Consider the following 18157-nt stretch of genomic DNA (forward strand, 5'->3'; position numbering starts at 1 on the left):
TTGGTGTGGTTAATCCTGTCGTGTTGCAGGCAGCTTCGCTCACCGAGTCCATAAATCTCCTCTGGTCTTACAGGAGGATTTCTCCGGCTACGACTTTGAGAACAGATTACACGTCCGCATCCATGCTGCTCTGGCCTCTCTGAGGGAACTGGTCCCCCAGTGACAGACCCGAAGGACGTCCGTGCTCTGTCCCTCCCCACACAGGTTCTGCACTTTACAGGCAGAGGACACAACTCTTGTGAAGATCAACCACCTGTGCCAGGGACGCGCGTTCTCAGTTAGGCTGACATGTGATCTCCTCTTTTAAACACATAGCTAAACAGTAATAATGATGATGATAATAGTAGTAATAACTAACCACCTGGGGAGAGGGTTAAGTGACCTTGTTCAAACATTTTAGTTTTGTGATTTATTTTTAAAATAAAATTAAGCTAAATATTCAACCTGCGATCTTGTAGGAATGCCTCCCTTAAGCACACATCTCACTGGGTGACACTCAGAGGTATCTGTGAAATTACTAACAGTATCATGACACAGCATTTATATTGTGTTTTGAAAAAGTAAAAGCGCTTTCTAGTGTTTCACTTGATCCTCAGACTGTTCTGTGAATAACGTAGCACAGATATTATCTCCATTGTCCAGACAATGGAGCTCAGGCACGAAAAGGCTAACTGACTTGTCCCAGCTAATTTATCCCTCTTATTCTGGAGTAACGAATAGAATGCAGGTCTCCTGACTGCAGACCGAATACTCTTTCACTGTAAAAAAAAAAAAACCAAAAAAACCCCCCAAAAAACCAAAACCAAAACAAAACAAAAAACCAAAAAAAAACAAAACAACCGAAAAAAGTGAGTAACTCAGGATTCCATGTTTTACTTATTAAAAAACAAATCACTCTTCAGCTGAAGTTGGGTCATCACAGTATTTATCTCCAGATGTCTACAAAATGTTTCAAAGGACACTTTTTTCCCTTTAAAAGCCAATGAAGTAGAAACAAATAGAAGATAGTTTTACAACCAAAAGTCTAATTGTTTTGCTAATTTATTAGAAAACCTAGTCTCTAGACTGGATAAATAATGCCTACGTTTGAGGTGTTTCCCTTTCTCTGATAAATTGTCTAATTACCAACTTTTGGATGTCTTTTAAGAAATTACTTGAAAGGGTTATCCTCGAATGAACATAGATTTTTTTTTTTTTTCGCCTCAAAATACTTGCTGATGAAGGATTTGCTGGGCTGCCTGTTGCCAGGACTTAATAGTTTCTCCCTTAGCTCAGGTTATTGATAGTGTAAACAGAGGTCAGAGTTATTTTTTAATCCTTCATTGCTAATTTTTACTTTCGTCTGATTCACCTCTTTGTTCAGTACTGCACTACCTGTGGTTTTGAAGAATTTAAATACCTCACTTAAGAATTTCTGTCATAATTGTGTAACTCACTTGGCTCAATCTTAAGCTTAGATATTTTTAAAATTTACCTTGTGCTGAAGCATGTCACCTTGGGGTGGTGTTCATTTACGTATCCTTTTTGCTGAAGTATGATCTCATGTGACATCAATACTTGACTGTTCTTCTCAGAATAAAATGTGGGAGGAGCAGATAGAAAGTTGGCAGCTTTAAGCTGCTTGGTCTGGTTTTGAGAGAATGATCATTTCTTCAGAAGAAATGATTGTTCCTCACTGACTTTGGCTAAACTGTCTTCATGTTTTCTCCCTTCCAAAGTGTGTGTTAACATTGCTCTTCTCTCTAGTGTGTGTCCTGCATGGATTTTAGATCCTAGCCAGAGAGGAAAGACTGCTTTTCTACTTTCATGACCGGGGCGCTCCATGAGCCAAGTGGATGCCTTCTGAAGAGACAAATTGGCGTCTAAAAATTTCAGATAACCTGGTTTCATCCAGGCTGAAGGGGAGAATGTTACGAATTTTTAAAATAGGGCTCTTGCCACTTTGGTGTCCTCTCGGCCACAGTGTGTGGCAGACTTCTCAGTTATGATTGTGGAACATTCTGAACCAGGAAGCTCTGGCTTCAGAGTTCATACTAACTTGAATTTGCAGTTCAAATACTGTTCCAGCTGTTTATTATTCAGTATTCAAAGATTACATAAAGCCTTGTTCTTTAGAATTTAAAAAAAGTTCCTGCATTAACTGCTTTAGTATTTTTTTTCTTTCTGGAGAGAGATTTCAGGATTTCAAATGTCTGTTCACTTAACTGAATAGCCCACCTTTACAACACCCTCCAGTAGGTTTTCTGTACTGGTCAGAGAATAAATGAGTTTATAAACTGGCAGGAAAGCCCTGTGGCTTCTCTGTTTACGTGGTGGTAGAGCAGGGAGAGGGGACTGTGGACAGTGGTTCTGAGGGCTCTGAAAGAACAAAACTACAGGGTGAGTACACTGTGCTGTTAACTAACTGAGATCTGAGTCATTTTTGACCTGAGTAACTCATAACCGTGTCTGGCCTGCGTGCCGTGACCTTATCCAGCCTGTGAACTCCTGTGATTTGCTTGGAAACCTAGTTTGGTGTAAATTGCTCTTCCCCCTCGCTGATGAAGGAAATCATCACATAAGCGGAACTGTTTGCATCTATGTGCGCTTTTTTTTTAATGTTGGCATTATGCCTTCTTTTCCTGTTTTGGAGGCCAATGGATCTTCTGATTTGTAAGTGTCAGATATATTTTTGTATTAGATTGTGCCTATGATGAGAGAAATCGCTAATGTATATTTTATGTACTCGGAACACATTTATAATTTGACACTTTGAGGCATGGTCTAGTAATAATGTAATAGACACCTTTGTGGGTAATGTGTTTAAGATTTTTATTGAGTTCAGTGTCTTTGATTTAGTATATGATAGCTAAGTATTTGAGTAAAGAATTATTTCAGGTGTCACAGAAAATTAGAATATTTATTGTTCTATATTGTGTCAGTCAATTATTTAGAGAATTTGCACTTTTATATTTTTGCCAACGAAAATTGAAGGACAACACGTGTATGATTTTTATAATACACACACATATGTTCCTTTGCTGTGTAAACTTTCCTGGTTCCTTCCTTAAGCAAATTATGGTGAAAAGTATTCAATTGTGGCTCTTAGGAAGATACATGCTCACACAGTCATGATGTACTGTTTAGTATTTCTTTCTTTTTTTTTTTTTTTTAGATGCTGTTGGTATATTTTGTAGGAAAAAAAAAGTGCTTATTAAGCCCAGATCATCCCAAGAAGATACAAAGGAAAGGGAGGGGACTTGAAGCCAGGAAGAGCAAATACAGAAAGAGAAAAGGATAGAGGGAGCAAGAGAATGGAAAACTGGTTCATAAAAGATGTGCCCCTTCTTCAGTTAAAGTGAGCAGAATCCCACATGTACGGTGCAGTTGGCTGGTGACAACCAGCAAGGGGCCCGAGCTCTAGCTCCCAGTGGACCAGGGTAGTCGACTGAAGCAACACACTTGTAATTTAGATGAGCTCTGGGTTATAGTTACTTTCTACTCCCACGGCTGGTGGTTCTCAAATTTTTAGCTTTACAGATTAGCCCTACTGAGATTCTGATCCAGTAGGTTCTGGGTAGGGCTTAGGGAGGCATTTGTTAACAAGCTCCTAGGATCATTCTAGTGCAGCTGGTCTACATTAGAGAGACATTGCCCAAGGTTATCTTGGTAAGTATTCAGTAAATCTGAGAGAAAAGTCAAACATGTGGCACCGGGGCTGTTGGAAAAAATGCTTCTAACCCACTGGCTTTCTAAACTAGGAGATTCCTGAGCTGAGTTTTCGAGGAGAAGGATGCAGTCAGGAGAAATGATGTCTTCTTAGAAGAGCAGTCTCAGGCCTTGGACCTGATGAGCAAAGGTACAGAGATGCCAAGCAGCGCCTTTGTGTTCAGGCCCAGTCACTAGAGAGTCAAGTGGAAACCAAATGGTAAGATGAGATAGTTACACAGAGGTCACACCAAGAACCTCAGACTTTTGTAGAATAAGGATTTGAAGGGGGGAGGGGCAGGGAGCAATGGAGAAGAAAGTAGATTTGCATTTTTGTTAGAGCCCTAGTGACCAAAAAAGATGAACAGAAGAACAAGGAGATTGTAAAAACTATATCAGATCTTTAGGAGTTCCAGGAATCAAAGCAGCAAATAGACAGTGGTTTGAAAATGTCTGGCTAAATGTTCTCACCGTAACAACTTGCATCTGAGGGACATGTGCAAAACAGTCATTGCAGAATTGTGGAAGGAGTGTAAGCTTGCCTTCTGAGTTAGATATTCGACACAGTGTATAACATCTAATAGGTGTTCACAGTGACCCACCAAGGTTGGTTAGGTGACTTAAGTGTATGTAAATCTCTTTTCACAAGCCACCATAAGTGGGATGTCTAATGTTTGTATTGGGGGTTCTTCGTAGTTCAGTTTCATTATACCTTTGATAGTTAAATGTTATAAATCAGGAATCATGTCAGCTTTGTCTCACTTTTATTTACCAAAGTGAGCCTGGGGCGTGGGCAGTGATGAGGACAAAACATGTTACCATCTGCAGGTCTATCATCACAAAGTCTAAAAGAGCGTGTCTCCTTTACTTCAAAACGTAATCTTCATGAGAGGAGGGAGCTTGTCTGCTTCATAATGGGCACTTAGTTATTTAATGGATGAATTAATATCCCCAGAAAATGCTGTGTTCTCAGAGATGTAGGCTGGGGCTTCAACATTGCCTGTGACTGCAAAGTGCTCTGGAAGTCTTAATTTCTAAGGTACCAAAAGTTTTGTGAGATACGTACCCTGATGATGGTTAACAGTTGATTTACAGCGATTCTTACTGCTTTTTAAATATGTAAAAATGGATTTCAATGAAGGCTCTTGGAATCTGATCATCATGACTGTGGTGTTATTCAATGCCCAGCACACATACAAGCCTGAATGGGTAGAAAAGAGAGTATTTTAAGTGAGTCAGCATGCCTTTACTTCGGTAAAACGGAGCTGAAGTTACACAGCCTTCGGGGACTTGCAGCCTGCTGCTGCTGCTGGTTTGGTTTGGGGAGGGATGTGCTGTGCCTGAGGTATTGCAAGATCTGGAATTACCGAGAAACAGGAGGCTTCAGAATGTATGCTAAATCTTTCTACAGGCCAGTTTCTCAGGAGGAAAAGTACTGTGTTGCATATTGTTCTTTTTGTAGCAGTGTGTGTTGTGTACATCGTGGCAGAAATTATTCTTGGAAAAGGTGACTCGAGAGCAAAAGATTATGGGGGAGGGGCAGGATGAAGAAGAGGTGACAGCAAGACAGAGCTGCTCTAAATCTATTTCTCTTTCTTTTCACACTAGCTCTTTAGACTGACCTATCCAAAGCAGACAGGCAGTCGCCTTGACCAACTGCACTCCTGGCCGTTTGAAAACGCCAGTTTCCTACGCGCGCGCGTTCGTATTCTGTTGCAAACGGCAAAGCAGGCCTCCCTGCTCTGCGGAGTTCCGTCCTTTGTCCCTTTCGGCTCCTCATTGGCAGGGGCCGCCGAGGCCCCGCCTCCTTCCGCGGCCTTCAGCGAGAGGGCGGGGCTTTGTGACGTAGGCCAGACGTCCCCCAGGGGTATAAAAGGCTCCGCTGGGAGCGTAGGCTCTTACAGGAGCCGCCGGCAAGGGGGCAACGAGGAAGCTTATTAGAGCGTAGCCGGGAAGAAGGTGGGGCGAGTCTGGAGAAAAGCCCCCGCCTGTCCTTGCGGCCCGGAGGCAGTTAGCTCTCGGGGCGCCTCGTGCTGTGGGGTTGGACGGTTTCTCAAGTGCTGGGGAAGGCGGAGGGCCCCGGAGTGGGAGGTCTGCGGGGCGGGCCCACACCGGCCAGCGCGGCACCAGCCGGCCAGCGCCCGTGTGGCGGACTCAGGGTGCGGGTTCCCGGCGGGTGGGCTTGCCACCGCCACCGCCACCGCCGAACTAGTCGACGCTGAATCGGATGCGCGCCCTCCCACGTCTCACTGGCCTCTCCACTAAACCAACCAAACTGCAAAACAAGCTCGGGGCCTGCGGGGCCCCAAGACCCCGGCGTAGGTCTTTAGGGAGTGAGTGGTGGGTACCGTTTACCTTTTCTGTGGCTCCAAAGCCCTCACTCACATCCTCAGCCAAAGGCACCGTTTTCTTGCTCAGGCGTTACCCCTATGTTAGTGGGTGAGTGAATGGACGTTCTCAGTTTGGCGCAGGGCTGCTGACGGTTGGGGCTGTAAAATTTGTTAGTTTTTGACAAATATTCTTTAAAGGAGAAGCTTGGAGAGAATTAGTAAGCTGTCACTTTAAACAATGTCTGTATCCGTGACTTTAGCGGTTGATGTGTTAAAGACTGGTGTCACGTATTTCTCGTCTTGTTTAGGATAGTTCTTTGTATGGAACTGCCCTGTAGGATGCTCAGCATCCCTGATCCAAGGACGCTAAAGGGCCCCGCACATTCAAAGTCTGAGGTGCGGTAGGGGCGTGGCATATTTACGATCACTGCTTGGGGGTTCTCCCGCCACAACTGGTAGCTCCAAATGCTAACTGCCTACCGAAAGGGTGTTTGGTTAGCTCCATCATGACTACTGGTAAGCCACATTCTAAAGCATGAGGGTGTAGCTCAGTGGTGGTGTGTGTGCATAGCATGCATGAGGTCCTGGGTTCAACCCCCATACCTTTATTAAAAAAAAAAAATCAAAACATGACCTATCAATTCATACCGGGGTGCAAAGGATGTACTTAAAGTACATACGCATATTTTAAGTATATCCTATATGTCTACGTGATATGGACATATTATATGTATAAATAAATGAAATATATGTCATCCATGTAATTAGTGCCTATGTCCCTTAACATTTACCATGTAGGCGTGTGAGAGCTGCACTGCTGGCTTTTTAAAGACTGTTTAATTCAGTAAAGCTCTGGTTGTTTTCATTAAGGGATTGAATACAATACACTTAACTAGATTCTCAAAGGGTGTGCTTTGGCCAATACACATAAATCCCCCCCCCCCCCCACCTTTGGGAAGATGAAATATGCTTTTAAATATTCAGCTTTTTACTGTGACACAGTAGTTGCTTTTTATGACGGGTTGGCTCCTTGGATAATTGCTGTAACTAAACTGTGCCACTTAGCCCCATGAAACTCATTACTCTATTTACTATAGTGGCATTGTTGAGGACACAGTTCATTATATCATGCTATTCTCTTTATAAGGACCCATAGGAGAAATTTCTCCTGGGTGTCAGTGTCCAGAATAGCTATGATTCTGCCAAGCAGCTGATTTGTTTATCTGAGGAAACCTGAGTCATTTAACCGTTTTCTGTTATGTGGTGGCTACCTGGTAACTCAGAGGGCTGATTTGATATCCCATCTCTAGTGTAGGACCTATGACTTCTATTGGTACACAAACCTTACCTGTGGCTTCATCCTATTTTTCCTATCATAATTTTCCTCTTAACGACTGAACGATTTTCTTAAATATGTAATATTGTTCTTTATGTGTATTTATAAGCCGCCCTAAATAATTTTTTAGAATGAAACAGACCACACACACATTGACACAGTTTAGGGTGGCAACCCTTGCAGCTCAGAATTACCGGTTAAGACTATGCAATACCCTTGGTACCACTTAAAGTCCAGAAAGACAAGAGAAAGGGAGAAGAGAGGAAAACCAGGGCAGAGGTTAAGGGAAGATAGAAGAAAAGAAAGAGAAGAGGTACATATGGTGGGGGGTGGTAAAATACCACAAGTAACTAATGTTAAAAACAAAATTAAATTTAAAGCTAAAACATGAATACATAAAAATGATCAACGCGCCTGGGGATAGATTTAGAGAACTAGGAGGGGAGAGATGTTTTCTTACAGAAAGTTTACTTTGTTAACTATTTGTACAGAAAAGCCAGTTCCCATGTGGCTGGGAAAGATGATGTTTGGACACAGATAATGAGCTTCATTTATCTTTCTTGAATTTTTTTGCACAAAATATTTACTGAACTGTATAGAAACAGATTTTGTTTGGTTTCTGTTCTTCATTTTTAGTATCACCCTGGAGCTCCTGTTAGGGCTTTTCGCATGGATTTTTAAAATATTAGATTGGTCATCCTGCACATAATAGTTGGTAGTATGGTTTTTTTTTAACTACCATCAAAAATTAGACCATTTTACTAGAATAAATACCAGGAAATTAGTTCTAAAGCTGGTAATTTTAACAGTAGATTTGTTCTTAGAAACTTAGTTTATTCCTAATTTTTAATAAAAAACTAATGCACTATTTATAAGATTGTTTTTCTTCATTATAGTTGAGATTACAGACATCCTGCCAAAATGATTTCTTCAAAGCCCAGACTTGTCGTACCTTATGGCCTCAAGACCCTGCTGGAGGGAGTTAGCAGAGCCATTCTCAAAACCAATCCGCCAAACATCACCCAGTTTGCAGCAGTTTATTTCAAAGAACTCATTTTGTTTAGAGAAGGTTTGTTACTGCTTTAGATTATATATTTGTTGCTTTGAAAAAGCAAGCATTTTAAATTGGGAATTTTATGTATCTGATTTCCTATATTATTTCTTTAGGAAACAATTCTCTGGATATAAAAGATCTGGTTAAACAATTTCATCAGATTAAAGGTAAGTACTATAATAAGGTTTTAATAAAAATCTATAAATTATTGCATCATCCCTAGCATACTGTCAAACTGGAGTGATACCCACGAATATTTTGTTTAAATAATGACACTAATGCTTGTGTTTAATCACACTGATGCTTTATTATTGAACCAGTTAAAATCTTGAAAAGACAAAAATAGGGAACACTCATCTTTTGCAAACCATTTGGGTACACTGAGCCCTAAAACTGTGTGTGTAAACTATGACTCAAACCCTTTCCAATATGCCCTGGTGTTAGGGAAGTACAGCAAACTTAATGAGGATTGGATTTTGAGGTAATAAAGACTCATTATATAAGATACATTACTTACGAAAGTTGTATAAACACTCTTCTTGGAAGATTATTTTAATAGAAAAAGTATCACCTGTTTTTTTTCCCCACCTCTCCCATGGTGGTTTAACTGCATTCCGGCTTGGATATATCTGCTTAGGAAAAAAAGGTGTGTTTTATGTGTATATGTATAAATGTCTATCTCCTGTGAACATGACAGCATGAAACTGAGTTGATGGGGGAGAAATGAAAAAGGCAAAGTTTACATGATGAAAATTTGGGAAGATTAATATAAGCAAAAGAGGGTATATTCGGCAAATACTAAGGGCAGGAAGAATTTTGTGGAGAAAAGAGAGACCTGTAGTCATTGTGAGAAATAACCAATGCTACACTGGCTGACCAACATGTTGGAATGACCACAGTGAAAGAAAAGGTAGGATCAAGTGAGTTTTGGCCACTTTTATTCTCTGCCACGTTGGTGATGTTAATAAGTAACACAGCCAAGATGGAGAGAAATTAGGAGCAAGATCTAGGAGAACATAAAAATCACAAGGGTTTGGATCTGCAGTGAAAGAAACACCCAAAACAGACAGCAAGATTAAGAACAGCAAGAGCCAGCGTCAAGGGCAGGAGAGCAACCTGCTGAGGTTCAGGAGTATTTCCCTGTCTAGTCCTGCTGCTTCCCTGCAGGGTCCTGCTGGCATTCTCAGCTCGCCGCCGTGGGAAACAGGTCTGGGATTTGCTTACCCCCAGCTGGAGCTACAGCCGGCTGCTAGTACCCCGACCATGCTCCCTTCCCCATGAGCCCGGTTCCCCAGGCAAAGGGATTATGGCCTTTGTGCTTGAGTCCTTCATACCCGGAGCTATGTTTGAGAGGACCAGATGTGCAGGTTTGTTTGAGAATGGTGATAAAGTTAGGGAATCTTTATGGTGGTAGGTGACTAACTGGTAGCCTTTGAGGCTAATTTGTTTACTGAAGAATTTACTCACCATTCAGTTAGCAAGTAGACTAAAGTAATGTGGATTTTGGTCCACCTAGACTTAACACCTTTGAATCTTGGGGTTCAAAAGGAACAGACTGGACTAATGGAGCAGCCACTGGTCTAACCAGGAGATGGAGGTCTCCTGGTTAACCTAGTGCTTTGCATTTTCAAAAACTATTAAAGCTTAAGGCAACTGATCTCAAGTTTTTATAATGATGAACTACATTAAAAATAGTACATATGTCCTGTGTGTATATATGCAGATACATATATTCCAAATGGGAAAAGAACAGCATCTTACCACCCAGGTTAGGAAGGAGCCAATTTAATTTTAATCAAAGCTGATTTAACGATGTGAGGGTCATAGTTTTGAATCTGACACCACATTTCAAAACTTTTCTGTTTTTCAACTAGGTGTTGACTTATTCTTTCCCCATTTATATGTGACTTACAGTTTATAAAACACTTTCAGGCGAGCGGTTCCATTTACTATCTACACTCAGTGAGGTCAATTAAAAGCCCCATCCTGCAGACCTGGAGGCTGACGCTCAGACCCGCTGACTCGGCAATGCATCTGTTAAATCACAGGACTGAAACCCAGAGCTTCCCATGTACTTTTTCTCCCATGAAAAAGCTGCAGGGAAGGAAGCAGTATCATAATTTCTCGGAGTTGTTATGGCTCATGATTATATAACGCTTTACCTTTCCAGCAGGGTTGTTATTTAATAGGGGACTTCTAGAGGTAAAAATATTAAACCTGAGGATTCACCTCCGAGATGTGATTTCAGGGATGACAAGGCTGTGAGGCAGATACTTTTAAAAGGGCCAGTGGCCTTTACAAAGTTGCTGAAGCCCCACTGTGTAAGTACCTACCAGACTGGCCCTGTGCCGATGGTCTAGGGACTGCAGTGATCCAACCCCTAGACTGTCGGGTACATAAGTCATCACCTGGGGAACTGAAGACCGTGAGGGAATTGCAACTCTTCCTTCACAAGGTCGTGAGTGGCAGAGTCCTTGGATTGGTGGGGGATAGGAGGTGCAGCCTGCTGTTTCTTAGTACTGGTGGCTCTTGGTTGAGGCAGGGGGACTCTCTGACCTAGGCTGGTCCTTGTTCCCGGGGCCTTGGGGTGGCCCTTTCTCAGTGTTCCTGCCGGCTGTCCACGCCAGCCGAACTCTGCCTTTTATCTGTGGTTGGTCTTGAGCCAGCATCTCCTGCCCCAGTGGTGTGAGGCCTGTTTGGTGTCGGCGCAGGACCCCTCTCTCTGGCTGTCTACTGCTTCCACCTCTCGTGTGATTCCTGTGAAACGTGCCTGTGGGTGAGTGTGGCCTCTTGTGTTTGGAGTCCCAGACCATTCCAGACCGACATCCTAGCCCAGATTTGGGTTTTGTCAGTTCATGAAGATTTTAACTGATAGCTTACTGGTGAGTATGGTGGTGACCTCCTTTCCAGGCACTGCCACAGATGAGACAGTTCTGTGGCCCTTCTCTTCTTGAGGGGAGAGGGGCACTGGTCACTCTTTGGACGTCAGGTTACTTGATTGCCTTGTGACTCTGCTCTCTGATGGACTTAGGGTTTTTGGTGTCCTTGTGTTTTGTTTTTTGTAGCTTTCGCTTAAGTATAAGAATACGAGGCTTATTTAAACAAAATTTCCCTTATTCCTGCAGCCAGAGAATTCTCTTTTCCTCCTCTGAACTTCCATAGATATTTACTGGGATCCTTGTTAAGTCCTTACACAGGTATTACAGGTAAAAAAGTGTATCTTCTTATCTCCCTTACTGAACGTACACTTTGAGTTCTCCTCGTAACATCACCTTTACATCGTCAACACTGCCTCATACACTTCCACATGCGGCTTAAGCACTTGGTCTGGTGTGGTGGTGGGGAGAGGGCTCTGTGTAAAAGCAGGCGGGGTGTCCTGAAAAGCTAGCTGGTTAGGATAGGAGGTCACTGCAGAGGGAGGTTAGAGTAGATGGGCCTTTTCTTTCTTTTTGAAACTTTTCTCAGCCTGGGAACATCCATGTGGGGTCCACATCCAGAGCTAAGACACCTGATTTGAGTTTACCAGGAGTCACCAGCTGTTGTGGAAGGAGATACTGTAGGACACTGTTCTTTGGAAAAGCAGCTGGACTTGTGAAGACATGTTTACAAAGTTTTGACTCAAAGCAAATACATACTTGTAAAGGCAAATTCTACTTTTCCTGCAGATTTTATGAGAAATGTGTCCCCAAAGAAAATCCTCAGGAAAGCAAGCAGATGTGAAAATGTTTGCTGAGTAATGACTCGGGTGGTTAGATGGACATACGAGTGACAAGCAGAATGCTGAGTCTCATGTTCTAGCCGTTCTCCAGCTCTAGGAGCTTCTCTGTCATCAGCTGTCTGGGACTTCTAAGCCATGGGGATGTTCCTCCTCCTGTCTGTGTCCTCTCTTTGGCTGCATTACCACACCTTGCCAGCAGGTGCTACGATTGTTAGATTAGAATACATGACATTTCCTAATGTAGAAAGATTCTATAGTCCCCTGGTTTCCCAGTTCATTAAGTTAAACTTTATACACCAGTTCTCTTAAATGGAGGAGTGCCCTTATTAATAGGGCAGCATTTGTTTCATTATTACGTTATGAAGTTTTTCTTTCTTACCCCAGTTGTGGGTGAAGTTTGGATCAGGAGCTTTTTCCAGGGAGGTTTTCAGCTTAATTTTCGGCAGAGTTATGATCTGTCCCCTGATGCTGAGCAGCTGAAGGTGGTACCTGATGATCAGTTTTGTTGTAGTGCTAGTCAGTCACTTATTTCTAAGGAAATGAGCTGTCCTGAGTGGATATGGACAGGACAGTTTCATTACCCACATTGTAGTTACAGATGTTGGAAAGCAAAGAGTCTTTTGCACTTGTGTATATGCTGACATTTCAATGTGCACCCTAGTACTTCTTTAAAATTCCTTTTTTGGGGAATATGTGCTTATTAACCCATTTGGCTCTTATTTTCAGTGGAGAAGTGGTCAGATGGAACGGCACAAGAGAAAAAACCAGAATATGTGAAAGGACCAGAAGGAACATCTACAGTCTCCCAAGAACCTAAAAGGATGGAAAAATCCACAGACACAGAGGAGGACAACATCACTGGACCTCTGTTCAGCAACAAAACCACTCAGTTCCCATCAGTTCATGCTGAGCTGCTCTCCAAGCCTGAGGAGGCACCCGAAGTGGCCTGTGGTCCTTCGAAACCAACCACCCCGAAGACTGCCAGCCCGCCCTCCTCACCGTCGCCAGCAGCTATCTCACCGGAGTTTGCCTACGTCCCTGCTGACCCAGCTCAGTTTGCCGCTCAGATGTTAGGTAAAGTTTCATCTGTTCATTCTGATCAGTCTGACATCTTAATGGTGGATGTGGCAACAAGTATGCCTGTTTCTTCTGAGATGCTGAGCTCAGAGGCTGCTGAAGATGCTGCGGTGCAGGTTCTGAGCCAAACATCTGCCCATGTAGGTTTGGGTTCTAAACCTAGAGACGATAAGGCTGAACCACCAACGGCTTCCTCCTTCCCCTTGCAGGTTGAACAAGAACCTCCTGCTTATGACCAAGCTCCTGAGGCCCCTTTGCAGGCTGCCTTTGAGGTGACATCCACCATGCACATAGCGTCTATCTTTAAAGATGAGCCTGTGATCGAAGGAATTACTTACATTGAGCAAGTACCAGAACAAATAGTTATCCCTTTTTCTGATCACGTTGCTCATCTTAAAGGAAACGAGCAGTCACCACCACTTAGTCCCATACTTGTAGGCAAGTCAGCCTCGGGCATGTCTGCAAAATCTGTGGGTTCCGCCAAGCTTGTGCACTTGGAGGAAAATACAAACTGTAATGCCTCAATACATCTGGAGGCAGAAGGCTTTACCCAGACAGTGAGCTCTGACAAATCTATGCAACTGGAAGTGGAAATCTTTGCGGTAATGCCCGGCGATGCTGGGCTCTCCGGGGAGCCTGCAACAGTAGTGCACTCAGGTGCATCTGTAAGATCTTCTAGTGGCCCCCACTTTCCTGTTCCAGAAGGTCCTAACGAACCAGAAATCGAACGAGCGTGGGAGGCAGCACCTGAACAAGGTTGGATGGAGCCAGGTAAGAAGGTTACTTACACAATTCAAAACTACCCTTCGGGTGACATCTGTATTTCAGGTAACCGTCCAGGTAGGCCCCCCACAGACTGGTCAAAAAGCCTTTATTTTTAATAGTATTTAAAATGCCAAACCTAGTTAAAGGCTTTGTTGTAGTTGAGATTTTACTCTCATGAGATGAGTGATTTTAAAGTGACATCACCACCACCTGGCCTCCATTTCGTCATCTAGCACTTTTGTGTTACTATGAACTTACTATCATGAAAAAATTAGACCCTGTCATCAGGAACAAAATACACTGATGTGATCTGAATCCGACTCTTGCAAAACCACAACTGGGGTGTCAGTTTGAAATCTCTCACTTGTGAATGTAACATCCGACGACAACGAAGTATTTACCCAGGAGCGGCAGTAGGGACGAAGAAATGGTGGTGTGTTTGCCTGCTTGCGCTGAGCGAGGAGCGCTCTGCAACCGGCTGGGGGCCGGGGTCCAGCACGTGTTCGCGCCCGGAGCCTCTGCAGCTGGAGGGAGCGGGAAGGTCAGGCCGGGGTCCTGGAACGCAGCAGAGCAGAAAGGCTGGGGCTTCCATCTGCTCCCCGACAGGTGCCCAGATCCAGTGGCTCCCTTGGCAGCTGGACCACCGCTCCTGCTTCCTGCGACACAGACCTGACCTCCTGTCTCGATCTGATGGTGGCACTTGGCCCACTCTCCCTCCTGCTCCATCTCGCCACATGCAGGCACCCTTCTCCCTTGAGGGACATGGGACACGTGTGAACCAACCTCCTCCATCCTGTTGCAGAAACTCTCAACCAGAGTGATAAAGAAGTGTTACCAAAGCAGGTGTTTAGAGGTCAGATTGTCTGGCAGTGTGACAGGGATCCTGCACAGCTGAAAGGGCTGAGGGCGGCCTGCGGGGCTGGCGTTACACTTGTGGCTGAAGCACATCCCAAGCGCTGTTCTCAGGATACGTCCCCAAAACCCTGAAGACTTGGCTTGTGCACAGTTTTAATTAGCTCCAAGAACGATCAGTTGAAAGTGTCTGAAGCTACTGAAAACATCAGCTTAATCATGTGCACAGTGTTATTTTCTTTTCTGGGGAAGGAAAAAAAGGCTCGTCCATCAGGGACCTCTTCTCCCCTGTCCCACCATCTGGGACTCAGTTCTCCAAGACAGCCCTGTTCAATCAGGCCAGTCCGACCTGACGAGATAGATCCCTTGGTGTCAGTGGATGGACGGCGCTTGGGTCCTCTTTTTAAAGACGCACCGTGTGACTGGCCAGCCCTCTACTGCCACCCAGGGCCTATGACTTCAAGCCTTGCCTAAAGGGGAGCACGTGCTCTTAGGTTCTGAGTCCTAGATGATGTGAGGTTTTGTGTGTGGTGACCAGTTAACAGGAGATGATGGTGCCTGTGCTGTGCCAGAGAGGTGATCAAAAGATGGCACCCAGCGCTGACTTCTTCAGTAAAGAAAAAAATCACTTTGCAGATGCATTAACACTTTTTCACTAGCGTAACACACTCTTCAACTGATTTTTTTTGGTAGAGCCAAAAGTGTTGATTCTCCATTTCCTTGCTGAAGCCACAGCTAAAGTTCAGTACCTGGAAACAGCAGCGTAAAAGGAGACTGCTTCTCAGCCACAACCCTAGCGTCCCTGCCTGCTGCCAGCACAACGCCATTCTCGCCTTCCAGCTGTCGAGAATCTCCCCCCTTTCACATTACCAAGCACAACTGAGCCCTCTCTCTAGCATGCTTTATGGCACACATTACTACAGCTGTTTTGTTTAGATGTACAAAAACTGAGACATTTCTGTGCATAGCGCCTGATACAGAGACCAAACCTTTAACACCTGCAATTTTTTTCTTATAGCACTAGCAGCAAGTGAAGCAGGACAACCACCACCATATTCTAACATGTGGACCCTTTACTGTCTAACTGATATGACTCAGCCAAGTCGCCTGTCACCGCCACCTGCACCCGGGCCTTTCCCCCAAGCCACCCTCTATTTATCTAACCCTAAGGAGCCACAGTTCCTGCAGCACCCTCCGCAAGTGACTTCTCCGACTTATGTGATGATGGACGACAGCAAGAAGGCCAGTGCCCCGCCTTTTATCTTAGTGGGCTCCAACGTTCAGGACGCACAGGACTGGAAGCCTGTTCCTGGACATGCTGTTGTCTCCCAGGCAGAGACCTTGAAGAGATATGCTGCAGTGCAAGTGCCCATTGCTGTTCCTGCAGACCAGAAATTCCAGAAACTTACCCCAAGTTCCCAGAATGCTAGTCCTCCTACAGGTGGACAAGAGGGCCCCAGACCCCAAAGCCCAGTTTTTCTTTCTGTTGCTTTCCCGGTAGAAGATGTAACCAAAAAAGGTTCAGGATCTGGTGACAAGCGTACTCCCTTTGGAAGTTACGGTATTGCTGGAGAAATAACCGTGACTACCGCCCAAGTTCGCAAAGCAGAAACCTAAAACTGGCAGGTAAATTCTCCCGTAACATGTGGGCCTCGACACTCTTGAGTTTTCAGCAATTTGATTTGTTGGCCTGGAGATCGCATATTTCAATTCGATTTCTTAAAAAAATCTCAGTGAGTTTGGTCAACTCTAATTTGAGGTGGAGGTTGTCCCCACCTTCCTTACCACCAGCTACTCCTCTATGCACGGCAGGCGCCCTGCACATTCACAACTCACCGAGGAGGGGTGCCTAAAACACAAACCAGTCAACCCACTCACTTACCTCTCAATACTGGGTTCTGTGTCTTGCCCTGCAGAAGATGCCAAAAGGGGATGAGTGAAAAAGGAAAAAAAAAGACCTAATCTTATAATCTAGTCAGCAGGTTTAAGGGGCAGGAAGGAACAGAGGGCAGCTGGAGAGCAAAGTGTGAGACTATGTGGAGCCCCCAGCCTGGGCCCTCTTACAGTGAATATTTCCAGTAGAACAGACAGGTTGGAAACATTGAAGCACTAATGTGACAGTGGTATTAACTGCAAGGTAAGAGAGTTTTTCACTCACAAATCATAAAAATTTGATTCAATGAGTACTTACTATTTACAGTGCAAGCCCCTCCTCCCCACGTGTGTACAGCAGAGCAAAACATGGAACCTATACCTTAGTGGGAGAGAGGGACAAAAAAGCAAATTACACTATGTGAAGTATTATGAAGAGAAGAAACAGACATTGCTAGGGGCCCTCCTTTGTTAGGCCGTGCAGGGCCACAGGTAAACGGCCACCCGCCCTGCACGGAGCCCACAGACAGGTCCAAGGGCAGGAAAGGGCCTGGGGCTTCGAGACGCTACCAGTTGGCCACAGTGAGATGGGCAGGGAGGACAAAAGATGAAGCCAGGCGTGAAGAAGGAACTCTAATTCAGGGTCCTGCAAACCAAAGAGACGGGGGTAGGAAGTTCAGCGGGAAGTCAGAGTGACAGAGGCTGAACACCCGATGGACAAAAGCTAGAGCTCAGTTACAGGCAAGGTCAAGTACCACAGTGACCACGGTTAAGGAGACAGCTCTGTTACCAACATACCTCAGGACTGTGTGCACTGACTTTCTCACACCCTTTTAGTGTAACTGTCAAAACGGCCGCACTTGGCATGAGCTGCTACGATACTTTAGTGCAGACGCACAGGTACCTGATTAGTTAAGAGCTTAGTAGCCGAGCAGGACAGAACTGGACACTTCTGATCTTACAGTCATTTTACATGTTATTTTATAATTTTATAATTAAATTTAAACAATTCACTATTTACATTGTTCCTAACAGGTGCTGAAAATGACACTGTTTGAGTCGACGTTCAAGGTGGAGCCTGCCACCAAGCGTAATGTATCAATAAACTTCATGCAAGCATAAAATCTTACACTCTTACTTGGGGGGGTATACAAACATTTGAACACAAAAGGTCTTCAATCTTTCCAGACCTGTGACAGGATGCAATAGCATTTTCCAACTCTTATGTATACACTGTAAAAAAAAAAAAAAAATTAAACATTTACCCTGCAGCAGATCCAGTCACAAGTTCTCTAATGAGGTTATGCCACCTGCTAATTCCAGATCTGGCATGCTCACTGAGTTTAGACTACACCAGCACCTTGCTTAACACTGCATTTACCCAGAGAACGCATGCTAAGTGCCTACTTAGAATGTGACCTCAGGGATTTCTCTACCACAAGTATTTCTTTGTAAGGACACTCTTG

At 44.2% G+C, this 18157-nt stretch overlaps 2 protein-coding genes across 11 annotated transcripts in view; both read left to right on the forward strand.

The window, feature by feature from the left end:
- The window catches only part of TTC39C (tetratricopeptide repeat domain 39C), an 83676-nt gene extending 82845 nt beyond the window's left edge, over positions 1-831 (forward strand). For both annotated transcript variants that reach the window (XM_032467149.1, XM_032467150.1), the window contains exon 14: positions 74-831. In XM_032467149.1, coding sequence (XP_032323040.1) covers positions 74-163 — 90 coding nt within the window. In that variant the 3' untranslated portion in view covers positions 164-831. The remainder of the gene's footprint in view (positions 1-73) is intronic.
- Positions 832-1406: 575 nt separating this feature from the next.
- CABYR (calcium binding tyrosine phosphorylation regulated) lies at positions 1407-17944 on the forward strand. 9 transcript variants are annotated; one of them, XM_014562623.2, is made up of 7 exons: positions 1407-3337; positions 3741-3907; positions 8250-8422; positions 8521-8574; positions 12852-13973; positions 15838-16445; positions 17727-17944. In XM_014562623.2, the coding sequence occupies exons 3-6, from the start codon at positions 8275-8277 to the stop codon at positions 16434-16436; spliced, it is 1923 nt and encodes a 640-aa protein (XP_014418109.1). In that variant the 5' UTR covers positions 1407-3337; positions 3741-3907; positions 8250-8274; the 3' UTR covers positions 16437-16445; positions 17727-17944. The 9 variants fall into 9 exon arrangements, with proteins under 9 accessions (XP_014418109.1, XP_014418110.1, XP_032323033.1 ...); XM_014562624.2 differs by having other exon boundaries at positions 3741-3838; XM_032467142.1 differs by having other exon boundaries at positions 1407-3907.
- Positions 17945-18157: the final 213 nt, after the last annotated feature.

This window comes from Camelus ferus, chromosome 24 (assembly GCF_009834535.1).
Source record: "Camelus ferus isolate YT-003-E chromosome 24, BCGSAC_Cfer_1.0, whole genome shotgun sequence".
Lineage (NCBI taxonomy): Eukaryota > Metazoa > Chordata > Mammalia > Artiodactyla > Camelidae > Camelus > Camelus ferus.